At 38.6% G+C, this 17574-nt stretch overlaps 1 protein-coding gene across 1 annotated transcript in view; it reads left to right on the top strand.

Moving 5' to 3' along the window:
- The window catches only part of TPH2 (tryptophan hydroxylase 2), a 50113-nt gene that overhangs the window by 3912 nt on the left and 28627 nt on the right, over window positions 1-17574 (top strand). The window contains exons 3-8 of the mRNA XM_033058636.1: window positions 1334-1517; window positions 1628-1728; window positions 4507-4574; window positions 10526-10722; window positions 12322-12457; window positions 17389-17515. Coding sequence (XP_032914527.1) covers window positions 1334-1517; window positions 1628-1728; window positions 4507-4574; window positions 10526-10722; window positions 12322-12457; window positions 17389-17515 — 813 coding nt within the window. The remainder of the gene's footprint in view (window positions 1-1333; window positions 1518-1627; window positions 1729-4506; window positions 4575-10525; window positions 10723-12321; window positions 12458-17388; window positions 17516-17574) is intronic.

The following is a 17574-nucleotide window of genomic DNA, read 5'->3' as shown; positions in this document are numbered from 1 at the left end:
ATGCTGGTATGGGTTCATACCTGAAATTCTGGATTTAAGCATCTGCTACCCCTTCTTGGGAAAAGGCATAGAACTCACTCTGGTCTCTTAAAATGTATCTGGAAGATGTGGCAGGGATATCCACCCCCATCCATGTAGTCACTTAATGATTTCAGTACTGCAGGAGGTAGTGCAGGGTTTTGTTTTCGACTTAACCCAGGGAAGACAAAACTGAATTTGCTGTATGATTGGGTTGCTACACTGTATACACAGTTATGGAGCATGCCAGTGAAAGAACTACGTCTGTATATGCAGAGATGTAAAAACAGACACTGCTGGTTGGCTCTACCAGAGGAAACCTCCACCTGAAATGGACGTTTATGTAAAATACAGTGGGCAAGTGGAAATACAGACACAAATTTCTTCCCATTTGGAAGTCAACAAATTTTTTATTGGCCTCACTGAGTAAGTGCAAGAATAGTCGTGAAAAGTAACAGGTAGTTTCTCTCTAGCAAGATAAAAGAAAAGTGGGAGTCCATAGGAGGTCAGTTATGTCCATAACAGTCATCTAATCCAACCTCCTGTCTTGGAGTAGGGCAGTGGCACTAGATCAGGTCAGCCATAGCACATCATAGTTATCTGTCTTTGTATGACACCCTTGGCAGACCAGTAGTTGTGGTGGGAGAGAGACCCCACAGGAAAAATTTCATGCTAGAAGTATTTACACTGTGATGTTTGTTGCATGATTTGTATTTGATGGGGACATTGCAATGGAGAATAAATTGAGTTGGATTTAAATTATATTGCTGTTAACACTTCATGTTATTGATAATTGCACAGTAGATAGTGAAGATTGATACATGTTTATTCTCATTAAAATATTTTTTTCTTCATGTAGTAAGGTATGTAAAGTAGTATGTTTACTAACATCTGTTTAAAGAAGTACACTCAATTATATTTAAATTAACATTATTATTATGCAAATTGCCAACTAAAATAGTATTAGAATTTAATATTTATTGCAAAGATAAATATAAAATTTCATTAAAGAAAAAAAAATTGTATTATACTATCCTCTGTAAGAGATTGTTTTGGTAGATAAAATGAAATCACTTGGCTTTCTTCATTAAAAATAATAATTTTATTTTTACTTTCCATGTAAGATTTTTTTTATCATCAGTATTTAGTATGTGTCACTAATTAATCTTGTAAATAGAAAAAGGGAGTATTTTCAATAAAAAGGCCTTTTAATAACTGGAAAAACTTTCCTGAGGAATGTGCCACCAATACTGCTCTTCTAGCATTTCTCTTCTAAGTATGTTTGTATTTCATCTGTTATTTCATCTTTCCACAGGAAAAACATGTGAGTATGGTTCATATTGAATCACGAAAATCAAAGAGGAGGAATTCAGAGGTGGAAATTTTTGTGGACTGTGACTGCAGTAAGAAAGAATTTAATGAACTAATCCAGTTGCTGAAGTTTCAAACTAATATAGTATCTCTGAATCCACCAGAAAACATCTGGACTGATGAAGAAGGCAAGGCTGTTTTTGTATCACTTGGTTTAGACACTGACAGATGTTTTGCACAGGTATCCCCATGATCTTACATCTACCAGTTCATTCAATTTGCATTTTGTCTCTGGCAGATCTCGATTGTGTCCCTTGGTTCCCCAGGAAGATCTCTGAGTTAGACAAATGCTCTCAGAGAGTTTTGATGTATGGATCTGAGCTGGATGCTGATCACCCTGTAAGTGTAACAAAATTGTCCTGTAGATGATTTGTTGGGTTATTTGCCGGTTAAATAAAAAGCCTGTTGACTGCTGATTGTTTTCAGAAGATGAGGAGTGGTTTCTCTTTGGTAGTTACAGTGCATTCATTGTCCTTTTCTGTAGAAAGATACACAAAATACAGGCCCTCCACAAAACTTATTCATTGTTTAGCAAGTATATCCCCTTTTGTACTGCTTGCATTTAAAAACAATTTAATTGGTTGATCGAAAGGTTTCAGACCTTAAAGTTTAGGTCAATACGACCTTCAGTTCTGCCAGAAGCAGCTCTTGGGTAAGAATTGCTATTGTCAATAGGTGTCAGGGAAGAAAGAATTATGAAGGAATTATTTGGCACTCAGGAGGTAATTACAAGATAAAGCAGAGAAACACGTTCCTGTGTTTGATGAATGCAGTAGAGAGGAAGGTGTCTCTCATTGTTTCCTGACTTTGGTGGCAGGAGACAAGCCTGCATGCACAAGCTGTATCTGTAGTAGGGTCAAATGCTCAATGCAAAAGACAAAAAAAGGGGGTTGTTATTGTTTTATTTCTTTTGGCTAATGGCTATAAATGCTTGACCTCTGAGTCTTTAGATGGCAAATAATTGCAAGCATTTGAGTTAAAATATTTTCCCTTTCCATAAATCCAAGTTTCTACCTCTGAATGACTTGAATGAAAGATACTGGTGGTAGATAGTTATATTAATTCCTAAAACAGGCTGGATTGAACTGGTATTGTCAGAAATTTCAAGCTGAAAGGAAGTAGGCAGTGAATTAAGATATCTGACCATAAGACTGTCTTGTAATAGAATCAGATTAAACTCTAGCTGCAGATGGTAGTTTCTTTTGTTTTTTGTTGCACACATTTTGTGCTGTGGTGGGAGTTCAGGCACAGATTCTCAGTCCTGTGCACAAAAGCCAAATGGACACCACCCCAAAGCTCCATGGCAGCCCTACTGTCTCCAGTGTCACCAGAGGTGCCACAATCATCATCATCACCTTGCTTTGTTCTCAGCCTCCTCTATCATGTGGGAGTCCTTCCCATACTGAGGGCCCATAGTCAGGGAGCATGTCCCTGAATCCTGGTTTCTGCCACATTCTTCTTGATGACAAACTAGGATTTAATTCATATTTTCTCCGAAAGGAAAAACCTGTTGATTATCTTCAACCATTAACCATAATTTGGTTCAAACAGAGGTTGTAGAGACAGCTCATTCCAGCTTTGAGTTTATGGCTGTGACAGGCCATTAGATGCTGTTTTATGTTCTGAATTGGTACCTTCATTAAATACTTGAGCGCTCTGCTGAAAATTTGCCTTCAGTTTCACAGAAAACAAAAAAAGACATTTGCATTATATGAATATATATTTTACACTTGGGAGGACTCTTACAAACACAATTTACACACCATTTGTTAGCCTATGCAGCATGCTAGATGTTAGAAATGGGATGAGAGCCCTTGGATCTGTGACTGGCCTTTGAAAGGCCACTCCAGGTGCCTGCCCTGTTCCTTAGCAGTGGCATGTATGTACCAGAGGACCAAAGAGAATTATCCTATTACAGAACCTGTAAGGATAGCACCACTTCAGCATCTTAGCCTTAACCCACTCCATAATGGCTAATGATTTCAGTCTCAGTTTCATTATACTTAACAGGCTTTTAAATCCCCTGTGCTCTCTTCCATAATTTTCCAGGTCTCTTGAATGGTCTTCAACTGAGTAAATCAACATTTACCTCAAAAGGTATTAAGGAGACAAGGAGGCTCCCCTAGCAACTTTTCGCCAGTCAAAGAAGCTTTTCTGTGTAGGAGTGGGGATTTTAAGGCTTTCTGTAGTCCTGTGAAATCCTCCCATACTCTTCCCCAGCAGCACAGCTTTGCTTATGGGGCAGTAAAATGTCTTCTGAGTTTTATGCAAACTCATACAAGAATTTAAAATCAAGCAATGCTGTCTTTTCATTTGTTTCAGTGTTTTGCATTTGTGAGCAGTAAGGAAAAGGGACATTTTAATTTTCAGCTTTGGGGGAAATTTGGCCTACTAACTAGGTAACTTAGATAATGCTTTACCCTTTTTTATCTTCAAGAGGTTGGCAGTTCTACTTTGTACTCTTCTTGTAGTCCAAACTTGAAGTGCCATTATATTTTATAGATATAGAAGAGATCTTGTTCTAATTTTAATTAGCTCAAAGAGCTGTAACTGAGCAGCATGTATGTGTTTTACAGCTCTTTTGCTCTTGGTATGGAAAAGGTAGCCCCTACTGTAGCCCATGAGGGAAAGCTCTTCCTTTGTAACTCAAACTGGTGCTGGAAGCTGATGATCAGTTCCTAATGTGTTGGTTAAGATGGCAACTGCTGAAATAAGAATCTTCAAAATGAGTTGCACATGATCTTTAGATGCTTGATTCTAGTGAAGAAGGACGTATTAAGAATAGGTAGATTATTGTGCTATATACCTGTGTGTAGATCTCAGTTCATTTCAAGGAAAACGTGAGGGAGATAAAATGACAGGGAAAAAGTTTCCCTTTTCAATATTTTGGATGAATGACTGTACCTATGTACAAAACTCTTTTGAAAAAACTCCCATGGAGCTCTGGTTAAGAAAAAAAGGAAAAAAATCCTTATTTTCTTTTGCAGTCCAGTAGACAGTGTTAATCAAAATACAATGCAACTAAGTACTAAATAAACACTTTAATGATTTATTTTATAATTCTTACAGATAATTTTATGTCCTTACTGTAAATTACTCTCTTCTTCCTTGCTTAAGGGATTTAAAGACAATGTCTATCGACAGAGAAGAAAGTACTTTGTGGATGTTGCCATGAGCTATAAATAGTAAGTACTGGCATAATTCTTCCCTGTGCTGCTGACTAGTTAGAATTCATGCTCTACTTAATTCTGTAGGATGAGTTTAACAGTAGACAAAGTCATCCTTTAAAATTTGACTAGTTTAGTGTAGGCTATAAATTACAAACCTGATGGTTGGAATCCTGTTACATTTTTGACATAGTTACAGGCAAGTAAAGTGTTTGAAAGGCAAGCACTCTGTATTTTAGCATTTTATTCGCAGCTGCTTAAACTTTGGGAAATATTTTACAGATATTTGCATGTCTTAATGACAAAATGATGCACTGCTGAATCACACATATCTACCATCCCTACGTAGTTAGAAGAGCTCACTAAACCCCAAAATCATTTTCTTTTGATGCATGTACTATAATGGGTTGAGGCCAATTGCATGAGGTTCAACAAATCAGGTGGTCCCGCATTTGGGTCTCAACAACGCCAGTGCTGCAGGCTGGGAGAAAATTAGCTGGAAAGCTGTTCAGTGGAAAAGGATCTGGAGATGCTGGTCAGCAGCATCTGACCATGAGCCAGCAGTGTACCCAGGTAGCCAAGAAGGCCAACAGCATCCTGGCCTTTGTCAGACATGGTGGGGCCAGCGGGAGCAGAGCAGTGATTCTCCCATGTACTCAGCACTGCTGAGATCACACCTTGAGTCCTGTGTCTAGTTTTGGGCCCCTCGCTGTAAAAAGGACATTGAGGTGCTGGAGTGTGTCCAGAGAAGGGCAGCAGAGATGTGAAGGGGCTGGAACTCAAGTCTGATGAGGGGTGGCTGAGGGAGCTGGGGTTGTTTATCCTGGAGAGGAGGCTCAGGGGAGACCTTATCACTCTACAGCTGCCTGCAAGGAGGCTGTGTGAGGTGGGGTTTGGTCTCTTCACCTGGATAACAAGTGACAGGATGAGAGGAAATGGCATCAAGCTGCACAAGGGTTTAGACTGGATATTAGGAAACTTTTTTTATTGAAAGGGTGGTCAGGCATTGGAGTAGGCTGCCCAGGAAAGTGGTGGGATCACCACCCCTGGAAGTGTTCAAAAGGTGTTTGTTTGTGGCACTTTGGGACAAGGTTTAGTGGTAAACATAGCACTGCTGGGTTAACTGTTGGACTTGGTAATCCTAGAGGTCTTCTCCAACCTTCATGATTGTATGATTCTATGATTCTACTGGATGCTGCAAAATGCCATTTATCGGTTTTGCCAATACAGCTCTAAATTTCTTAGAATTTAGCCAGTATATTTCTTTGTAGTTAGAGAAGCTGGTGGCTGTGCACAAGTACACTGAAAGTGTTTTCTCATTCTGATTTTTTTTCCCCATTTCAAATCACTATCTTCAATTTGCTACAGTTCCTGGAAGTTAGGAAACTTGCTGTTCTACCTACAAACACCTATTGTGTTGCAATTTTCTTGTCACAGAAGCACTCAACTAGTTCTAATCCTACTCTAGGTTTTATTTGCAACAGGTTTAAGCCCTCATTCTCAAGGGAAAGAACATATTAATTTCATGTTCTTTTCAATTTTCTTCTCTATACTTCTTCAGGTTTTCCATTTTTTCTCCTTTGCTATTCTACCTATGTGGTATAAGAACATGAAACGTGCAAACTCTTTTTCCACTCGTGGGAGGCACACCCTGTCAGGAATCAAATCAAAACTGAATTTTTGAAGGTTTTTCAGTATAAGGCTATTATACTGCAGAAAGCTGGGAAGACAGAAGGATTAACTCTGTTTTGCCCCCATATAATTCTGTATATCTTGTTTCTTTACTTTTGTCCCACGCCAGTCATTAAGCTGTTACCAGTCTTACACTGTGTAGGTGCTAGTGTTCTTTCCCCTTTCTTTCTACCCATAGTGGTATTTGTTTAGCTGACATCCATCCAGCACACTGAGCTGCTGCCTGCTGGGGCAGGTGTTTATTGGTAGAGAACCTCTCCTGGCTGCCCAGGTAAGCCCTGAGTTTAGCCAGCTTTCAAATGTAAATTGAGATAGCTTTTCTGTTAGAATGTTTTGTTTAAAGCTGATTGATTTCTTATCTTTCTTTTAGTCTAATACTTGCAGGGAAGTTAGTGCTTCTTGCCTAGCATTTACTGCAGTGTGAAATGTCAAGTGGATACCTGTGGATGAGGGCAGGCTGTGAGTGCTCTTAGGCTCTTTCAGTAAGTGGGATAGTTCTCCATTTATCCATGATGGTAGTAGTAGTGCCATTCATTTCACAGTTGCTAACTTGCTGGTAAGATCTTCCTTCTCCTTCTCAGCTGCCTAAGTGCTGGAAAGGTGATTAGCTGGCTTGCTAAGCAGTAGTTGGGTTTTTGCTTCAAAGTGTGGCTTTTTTCTCTGTCCTGAAACCAGAAGAGAAACACCTTTTTGCAAAATAACATAAAGTAATTCTGCATATTTCCACAAAATAAAATAAATAAAGGGAAGGAAAACCTTTTCCTTCTTTAGATTTTGAAGGCTTAAGGACTTTTTTTGAGGCACATTACCAAAGCTACACAATCCAAACCAGAAGTTATTTGAGGACCAGATCTTGTACTTCAGCAAAACTGCTCAGATGTACTCCTTCATTCCACCCGTCTTTTCAAACCTTTAAAAGGTTTCAAACCTGTCCTATTATTATAAGCAGAAAGAAAATTTAACTAGGAACCAGAAAATCTGGGAGACCCATGCTTAGGGCAGTTATCTAACATGTCAAAAATCTCATTCATACTTCAGGTCTCCTGCACTGGTTATCCTTATCCCCAGGGATGTGCTGTATCTATTGGTCTGTACAGTCAGTTTACCTCTGAGTATCCATGGAGAGACAGCCCAGGGAGACAGCCACAGCAGCCTGCTGCAGCACAGCCCAAGCCATGCTGAGGAAAGGAAAATCAGCTCAGGGAAGGCTGTGCTGCTACAGCTAGGCTGTTTCTGCTACCCACACTGTGGAGCTGAGAGTTACTATAGGTGTCTTGACACTACATAGTCTCATCACACTCTCTTCTGTTCTCTAATGACTATGTATTTTTTTCTACAAAAGGAACAGCTCTTTTTCAAGGGCCACTCTCCTTAGGGATAAACATCTCTCAGTGTCTTCCAGGCAAGTGACCTTCCTAATCACTTACCGAGGCTTGATGTGTTTCTGCTTTTCATTTTCCATTGTAAATAAACCAACAACCCACATTTTTTTTTCCTTAAAAAACCCCAGAGATTTGGCTGCAAGGAATTGGCTCCATAAAACGTTAAGTTGAAAATCCCAGATCAGCATTTCCTTTATGAATTGCCACTGTTCTATAGTGGTAGATGCTTTCTTTGCTTGAACATAAAGTGGTGTCTGTAATGAAGAGAGAGAGAGAAAAACATTACCAAGTGAACTTGGAGGAGCAGAAATTTGCTGGAGCTGGCTGGCTGAAAAGACATGTTAATAGAGCGCAGCAGTGAGGATCAGCTGTGTGAAATAAATGGACCAAAAAAGCCATAAAAAACCATATTCCTCCCTCCTTCACTTAGCTTCTATCCTAAAGATAGTGAAAATGCATTAATCTTGCTAATTAGTCCTTTGAGACTGATTAGGGTTTGGGAAAGTGTTGAGAAAATTAAATCTGTAGGAAACATATGATGTTTAAGAGGGAATTAATAACATCAGTTGATAGCTCATGACCATGGCAAAATGGAAAAACCCTATTTTAATAAGGAGAAATAAAAATTCAGATTAGGTTAGCTTGTAGAGTCATCTTAACCACAAGGAAACTGGCTATGCAGGTTGGCCATTTCCATGATTTATTGAAATGTTTGAGTGCAAGGTGGGTCTTGCATGTTGAAATAAGAAGGTAAGAAATAAAAAGTTTGCAGAGCTGAGGGAAAAAGGCATAGATCCTCCCACAAGTCTGGCTGCCTTGATTCTCTCTATAAAGAAAGCAGTATCATGATCAGCTGGAAATAAGATCAGCTCTCCTAGGCATAAAGCCTATTAAGGAATTAATGTTCAGTGAACCTTACTTCAGTACTAATGAATTAATTGAAACAATAACTAAGTTATAAACCTTTTAGTGAGCAGTGAACCAGCTTCAGATCCTTGATTGTGTTTATGGCTTTCTAGCAGCAGGCTAAATAGAAATATATCTTCCTCCTTGATGTGCCAGTGCTGATCCATACTGGTAGCATCCATGGCAGAGGTCAGGGCTGGGGAGAAGGGATGAGACTGGGTGTTCTGGCAAAATGCAAGGGCATGGAGTAGCAACTTGCTTGTATCTGTTGTGTATAGTGCAATTTAGAATAGCAACGCTGTGCTTTCGGTGAGCTGGCAGGCAGCTTAAGGCTGATGAAGTGTTGAGGGGGAAGACAGATACTAGACCTGAGGGACTGTCTCCCACTGCAGGATGGGTACAGACCCAGTGCAGCTTCTGCGGATGAGAAATACTTCACTAAATGTTGCAATTCTTGTCATGTCTGCAAAAGTGGCTGGCAGGGAACTGGTGCATGTATTGGATATGCAGCAGTCCCTATCAAGTACGAGCACCTCATACAAAGTTGCCTTTGACTGACAGATAACTGCCATGGATCAAAATCCTTTGATATCCTGAAAGGCAAGGGGATTAAATGGTAAGTTTTCAATAAAGATGAGGGGACGACCACAATGAATGTAGGGCAGATGATCCTCTCTTGCGCATGTAGGGACTGCATAGCAGCAATCAAATGTGACATGAGGGCTTATTCCTTGTTTCCTTGTACAGTGGAGACAGGATTATGAATTGAGCAACAGCCACCAGCAAAAGCCCAGCACTGCGGTTCTCCTGCTGCAGCGGAGTTGCCCGTGCCTGACATGCCTGTTCAGCTGTGTCTGTGGTACTGGGAAAGCTGCAGCACTGGGCTGGGAGTGGCCACACTGCCCATCCTGTGGCAGGAGAGGGAGAGATAAGGACTGATGGAGTGGAGGAGGATGCTGTGAATCCCTTTGACAATCTGTGTGTCGTATATCTGCCTGAGGAGAAGGCAGATTGTGGAGATTACATATTCTAGATTGTGAATATTAAATCCAGAGGAACATTATAAAATTTCTAGGGGGAATTAATGACATGAGATGATGGCCCATCACCATGCCATGAGAAACTCCTTACAGCTAAATATAAGGCAATGCAAGTTGGAGTGAGCTCTTTGCAATGTTCACGCTGTCAGTCAGTTTTGAATTAACTGTAACTACTCAAGGCAAATCTTGGACACCAGAAACAGATTTGCAGGTATTCTGGAAGGCTCCTGCTTTCCAATGTCTGTACGTCTGTGCAAGCAGGTGGGGGCAGAGGAACAGGGCAGAATCGAAACTAAAGGAGAGATGTATTTAAAGGCTTAGTTTCCTCTTGGCTGGGGCCTGGCTCTGAGATGAGCTTTCTCATAATGTATTCCTGCATGAATTCAGGCTTCCAAACATATCTGCACATGTAAGCAACTGTCTAAGCAATAAATACACATTTTAAAATTGGATTCATGCATTTCTAAGCATCTATGTAATTACCCAATGTCCACCCAGCATTTGATGCTGTGTGAATATTATGTATTTTAAAGAATAAATAGAGAATGCAGTCTGCTGAAGGTCTTACTCGATCTACATGTTAGACTGAATCAACCATCCACTTGCAAAGGTACCAGTGACAGTAAGTGGAGAAATATCAGTCTGGTATAGGAGCATGGTATATAAGAAATCCATCTTTCCACTATGATATGTGAAAAAATTAATAAGTAATGAGATTGCTTAGTAAGAAACACAGTTCTTAAGGAAATAATAACATATGTATATTAAAGTATGAAGAAATAATACTAAGGAAGAAGCATTAATCTGTCAATTAAAAAACAGTTCAAATAGTTTTAATAGTCTCGTTTGCCTTTATTTAAATACTACTTTTTGTGGAAATGTTGCTATCTACAATCTGTCCACAGTCAGGTTGTATTCAGTTGTATTTTGTATTTGTTTTTTCCAATAGTGGTCAACCCATTCCCAGAGTGGAGTACACAGCTGAAGAAGTTAAAACTTGGGGGGTGGTATTTAGGGAACTCAGTAAACTCTATCCCACTCATGCTTGTCGTGAATATTTAAAAAACTTCCCTCTGCTGAGCAAGTACTGTGGATACAGAGAAGATAATGTGCCTCAGTTGGAAGATGTTTCTGTTTTTCTTAAAGGTAAGATTCATGTTTCGTTTATCAATAGATATGGTTTCATGAAAATGCTCTTTCTGGTTAATATGGAGTACAAAGCACATTGAGTGAAAAGACTCACAGCATTGTCATTGGCCTTTGGTTTAGCCTGAAGTATTCTGGTTTTGGTGTTCTCTGTGGCAGAGAGTTTTTTGAGTCAAGACAGCTTTACATAGAGATTTGCAGGTATGAAATGGAGAGAAATGCATCAACTGGACATGTAAAGCACAATGTTATCTTGTACAGGGAGAAAATCCTTGAGAAAAGAGGAGACCAGGTTTGCCACCCTGTTGTGTAACCTGATGAATTGAGGTTTTCCTGAATGCTCAAGACCTCATGAAGCTGGTCCATATATTTGAATGTTGAAAAAGATGTGTTGGACACCATAGGTGATGTGGTGCTTCTCTTTAATTTTATTTTTAAAGGATCAGTGTATTACATATTTAAGTTTGAAAATAAATTCTTATTTTTCATTTGTAATGGAAATGTATCCCATATGGACAATGTGGCAGACATGGAGCTGTTGTTTTCAGCTCTAGAGGAAAAGCCACCAAAGAGTTAATTTAAGAGTTTAATTTCTCCCCAGAGGTCCCTTCAGATGTATATATATTTGTTTCCTCTTACTCAGGGACTAAAATATTATAAAAGTGGGTGTTTGAAAAAAACCCAACTTATGTGCCGGTAGAGAGTAATTAGCAAATATATATATGAACAAATTAAAGGAAATACATAATTTGTAGTGACAAGCTTACTTTCCTCAACCTGTGCTTCATCTATAATAATTGTTTGTGAAAACCTGCATTTCCTAATAGCTGACTCATCATTCTTTTAGTTTGATTGTGTCCTTCTGGGTCTCTCATGTACTGTGTTACAGTCTATAAGGAATGATACCAAACTGTACAGATTTTTTCTCCCTAGCTAGAAATTCAAAGTCTCACTCTTCTTTCAGAAATATGTTTTCAGAGTACATAGAGCAGGTAGTAATACCCGTTGCAGGAAAACTTTAAACATTGTCCTGTAAAAACTTTGCAAGAATAAAGAATTAATTTTTGAGAGAAACATACTTTTTGAAGTCACTGAGTCTGAAACTGTTTCACTGTGGGACTAATCTGAAAAAGGAACACTGTTAGATATTTCAATGAGGACCTCAATTATAAAAACCAGTATTTTATTGACACAAACAATATTTTATCTGTAAAAATAAGGACATATTTTTAAAATTCTATCCTGTTCTGTTAGTTTTTTAACATATTTTGCCTATTTTCTGATATGGAAACTTCTCTCCCATTGGATACCAGAAATAAGAATTTTATGAACATCACTTATGGTACCTTAGCAATTTCTTTCTAGACAAAGATATTCAGACCAACTTTGAAATACCTCAAGCTGCTTTCATTATACATTGCTAGCAATGCAAAATACTTCTTGAACATAATAATTGAAAATGATGTGTGGTGATCGTCAAGATTCTTTGTAGAATCTTGTTGTTAGTTATTCTGGTAGAATAATTAACAACAGATCTGTCATCAGAAAATGCTACAGTGGTCTGCAAAATGTGGTCTTTTATTATCTCTTTCACTTCAGAAAGGTCTGGCTTCACAGTGAGACCAGTGGCTGGATACCTGTCTCCCCGTGACTTTTTGGCTGGCTTAGCATACAGAGTCTTTCACTGCACTCAGTACATACGGCACGGCTCAGACCCCCTCTACACACCAGAACCGTGAGTTGCTGCCTTTGCTTTAGTACTGACAAAATATGCTCACCAGTTTCTTAAAAGAAACAATTGAATTTACCAAGATTGAAAAGAGGAACCTTCTTACAAAATGTGAAATTTTTCTTATGCTATTGATGACAAAATCTTTCACATTGGCAAGCCAGACTTTAATTCAAAGACTTTTTTGTTGACTTTTTAGAAGGGTCTTAAATAACTGATTTATTTATATAGTGGGTCAGAAATACTATTCCAATTATATTTCAGTGGAAAATGGAGTTTTCACTTAAAAATTTTGAAAAAGCATCTACAATTTTATTTTCTGCTGGACAACTAGAAAGAAGTTGTGGGAAAAATCCCCCTGAATATCTTGAAAAAACCCTGCTTCTAGAATATTAATTTGGTCTTCTGTGTTCCCATTTTTATTTTTTTGGATCAGGTTGCACAACTGAACTTCATTTTGCTCCTATAATACAACATAAGGAAGACATGGGGCACTATTCTGTTATCAATAGAGAACATTAGCCATGAAGCCTTTTACAGGGAAATTATGACAGAAATAATACACATTTTAATTATGGCTTTTATGGGGCAGCATTGCAGCTTTTCCAAAACAGAATATTGCGAGTTAGTATGAAACATTTTGGCATATGGTCTTTGATGAAAAGTGGGGGAAAAGAAGATCAAAGAGATTGTAGTTCTTGTGTTCTATATGTTGTATTCTGTGCAGTAATAGTACAGTAGATGCACAATAGAACAGTACATGCCATTTAGATAATATGGAGGTAGTTTTACCAAAGGTATCTGCTGATCTTGTAACCACAGAATGACATTTTTGCAGTGAATCAGTCATCAGGCAGTTAACATGAAATTGTAGCTGTTTAATCAGCTTGAACTACTTGAATGTTTGATTTTTCTTCCGCATTTGCACAAAGGATTCATACATATATATTCAGCTTCAGTCCTGTAAACATTTGGACTCATGCCTAAGTTTGATTTCATGAATTGACTGCCAAAACCGTGGAGTAGTATTTTTGAATATAAAAGGCTTAATGGCACGGCATACTAAGCTGTAGCTGAAAACGCGGTAGCTTTATTCTGGCAGGAGTCACCAGGTGGTGCTGTTAGACGCTCATCTACCTTTTTCCTCAGCATCTGAGCAGGGTGAAGCACTTGCTGAAATGCTCTGAGGCTAGCTTTGTGTGCGTGTTTCTTTTGGAAAGAAGGTGGTGATCCCTGAAGGAATTCAGTCACTTCTATAACCTCTGTAATTAGAACTTAAATCTCTTAAATTTGTAGGCAAATGGATAGAATGGAAAATCTTGAAAGAAGGGCTTGGATGGAAGGAAGGGCCTAACCTCTTTTGGCCTATTTAAAAATATCTGTAGATATTTCAAAAAAATAAATGATACAAGGGAAGTTCCAGGCTTTGCATCAATGATTTGCTCCCCTGTGGGAAGCCAGTATTTCAGGCAGCATGTACCAGTGTTCAGCAAAAGAATGATGACGTTCATTAACTTAGTACAAACTAAAAGAACATTTTCATCTACTGATAAGAGATTTAGATACATAACTCCAACAGGATAAAGGCAATAACATCTTCCAGGAAGCAATTAAGTGTGTCTGTGCTTTTCCTGATATTCTCTGGTTCATTGATTTGTGTATTTGAGAGCCCTGCAGTTTTCAGGATGCTGATTACATTCAGAGTTATGCAGTGGATCATAGATGATCCTTAGCGGGAATGGCAGCTGCTTTTTTGGTAACCTTTCTGGTCATGCTGTCTGGAAAGTTGCTGAGTAATAATAACAGTTTAGTTAGAATGAAGGTTTTTATTCCTTATTTGGGCTGAACTTAAAAATTAGACCAGGTTATGGTCTTAATACCTCTAAATATGACTAACATAGGATTTAAGCTGTCATTTTCTAACGATATTATACCTGCTTCTTGCAGACCTACTGGTTCACATTAGTTAAATGCTGACTTTCAGGAATTCCATAGGAAAATTTTGAAAATCCCTTTTAAAATGTGTTTAGGTTTTATTCCATAACATAGAAGACACAGTAAGTGCTACCAGAAGTGTAGAGTGAAAGGCTGGTGCTTTTTAAAATCAGTGGCAAAACTAAATTGACTTGAGTGGGGACAGCTCTTCATCTTCTGCAGTAGCTTCAATGTCCTGAGATCTCCTGGGGCCATAATGAGGTTTGCTGCAGGTCCCTGGCTGGTGAGTGTTTCATTTCAATGATATAAACCTGGTGAAAAGGCTCCCTTTGACTTCAGTGGGCTGTTCATTAGAGCACCCGGGCTACAGAGCTAGATACAAATTAAAGAGTTCATTTGGTTTGATCTGTATCACTACCATATGTATTTTAAAACATATTTCTTCCTGATTTTAATTACGTTTCTGCTACATTCACAGAGCTGTGTAGATTTCTTCTGCTTTAATAACTAATTTACTCCAAGAAAAACCTTTTGCTGTGAAAAGTGCATTACAAAAATCTTATTTTCTCTGAGTAATGTGTGTGAATAAATTAAAGGAACTTAATTATTTTCAGAATAAGACAAAACAAAAGAATCAAGCCTTGGTAGTTAAGCGAAGAATTATATTGTTTAGACTATCTATAAAGGGCCAGACTAGCAGGGAAGTCTAAAAGACTCCAATGACAATCCCAAATGCCAGTTCATGTTTCTGCCTGAAAGATTTTGTGGGTTTGGGGTTTTTTTATTCATATGCTTTTTGCTTTAAGCTCCCCTCTTTGTAACTGCACATTCAAAATACTACTTTGCATAGTTTTAATGGAAGAATCTACAAGCTAAAGGCATGAGAGAGCCTCCTCATTCTTTTTCCCTTGCCAAGAGAGACAAGTTAATGGGATTAGGCTATGTCCGTTCTCATTTTGTCTGCAAGACTTAACAAAGACCATGTGTCCTAGTGCAGAACTGGGAATAAATCATCTTTGCTTATTTGTTTCTGGAGCTTGTGGCTTCAGCACAGGGAAATAGAGATATAGGCACTCACTCAGGTGTCAGTAGTAGTGATGCTGCTGTAGAAGCCTGCCTGCAGATGAGTGCTTACCTGGAGCCAGGAACTTGGAGCCAGTTTCACTGTTGGCTTCTGCTTGAACTACTGATACAAAGCTAAATATATCTGGACTGATGGAGTGTAGAACACAGGCTCAGCATTTAGTCTTGATTTGCATGGTAGAGGTAAGAACTGGTGTGCTGGACTTCCAGAGAATGGGCTTTGTGGCCCATTTCTATGTTGGAAGTTGGTGGTTGGAGAAATCAGGTTCCTCCAGTGAATTGCTTGGTACTGGGAAATGGTGTGTCTGTCAGAGTGCAAACTACATTTCCCAGCTGTCTTTTGCATTGTTAGTGAGCTAAATCCTGCAGGATATGATAGAAGAAATTGCTGTGATTGGAACTGAACTAATTAAAGAAGGGCCTTTAGCTTTAATGATTATCCAGTCAAGTGATGCAGATCACCTCCTGAACAAAGAAATGGAGGCATGCTGAACTATCCAGTTTTTCCAGTCTGAGTTCCAGTGAGAAAGGGATTACCATCTAGACTGTGGTTCTCATTGAACGAATTGCTCACATATGAAATTGGCTCAAACTTGTTGCACACAACTTCAGAGTGGTGCTTGTTTCACCAAAAATTATAACATGAGCAAAAATTGCTCTTCATCTGTCAGTGAGACCATTTGGACTGAGAAGGAAGACATATATGTGTCCCTCTGGTACTGGAACTGTATGTGATACACTTTTGGTGAGGCAAACTAGGAATATCAAAAACTTTAATCTTCATTTGTATATTCAGAAACTTCTATTTGCTGCTATCTACCTACACATTATTGGTTCAGACTTCTTGGTAGGATACTGAGGAAGAAGACTTTAAATTATATAGAAGGTTGTTTTTCTGTTCATGATTTATCTGAAATGTCATGTTCTGTGACTTTTCAAACAAAAATAGTTTATAAAAGACAAATTGGATGATTTTGGGTAGAAGGCAGAAAACTTGATGTTTTCTCCCTGCCTTTAAAACATTTGTTTACCGCTTAGGATAAAAAAAAAAGAAAAAAAAAAGGAGAAATGTCTTTGAAGAGACAAAAGCAAAGGAAATGTCAGATTGGATTTTTAAAGTGAACTTTACTACCAAGTCCATTATTTCCTGCGAACAAATGCAGCAAAACTTCCAGAATTGTTTGAAAGCTTTTGTAGATGATGCATGTGCACTTCCGTTAGCAGTTTTTTGTACACTTATGTCTGCACTTTGTCATGACTAACAATGCACTTACAGATGTGAACAGCTGTTCCTTTTGAAATGATTTGGATTCTCTGCTTTTTCTGAAATCTGCTTGCTGAAAAGTAAACTGCATAACAGAAGTACCCAGTAATTGCAGTGGAATCTCATGACTAAATGAGAAACTAGGCACAAAGAAACCTCTGTAAATATTCCCCCATGTTTCTGGGGGCAAGTGGGAACATGTTTGATGTGGAGTGTTACCCAGGTACAGAAAGAGGAATGGACAAGAGGAAGAGGGAATGTGTTGGATTTTGATTTATGTGGAGAGAAAAGCTGAAAACTGTACTTGTGGGACATCTGGCTTTCCTCTGGGCAGCTCAGTCTTCATGTCTCCAAGTCAGGAAGATTGTAGTGGTCAGGCTCTTCCACTCAATCTGGAAATGATAAGCAGATCACAGAACAGCTGGGGTTGAATAATATATAACCTATTTAACAGAAGCAAATGTGTGTGTTTCTACCTGCACATAGAAACCATATACACAGGGAAGACACCTACTGCACTGTAAAAATCATGTTTCATTGTCAGACTTCTAAGATAGGGGTCAGACCAGTGTAAAATGGCTTATGTTAAATTGATTATGGAATTATTATGGTATTAATTTCTGTAATGACTCTCTTTTAATTTCCATTCCCCTAGGGATACATGCCATGAACTCTTGGGACATGTGCCTCTGCTTGCTGATCCCAAATTTGCACAGTTTTCACAAGAGATAGGACTTGCTTCACTGGGAGCATCTGATGAAGATGTTCAGAAATTAGCCACTGTGAGTCAAAATCTTTTTGTGGCATGCTCTCTCATCTCTCCTCCTTTTTAGCTGATTAA

The sequence above is a fragment of the Catharus ustulatus genome, chromosome 4, assembly GCF_009819885.2.
Source record: "Catharus ustulatus isolate bCatUst1 chromosome 4, bCatUst1.pri.v2, whole genome shotgun sequence".
Taxonomy (NCBI): Eukaryota; Metazoa; Chordata; class Aves; order Passeriformes; family Turdidae; genus Catharus; species Catharus ustulatus.
The sequence above is the reverse complement of the archived record's forward strand: the minus strand, read 5'-3'. Positions and strand labels throughout refer to the sequence as shown.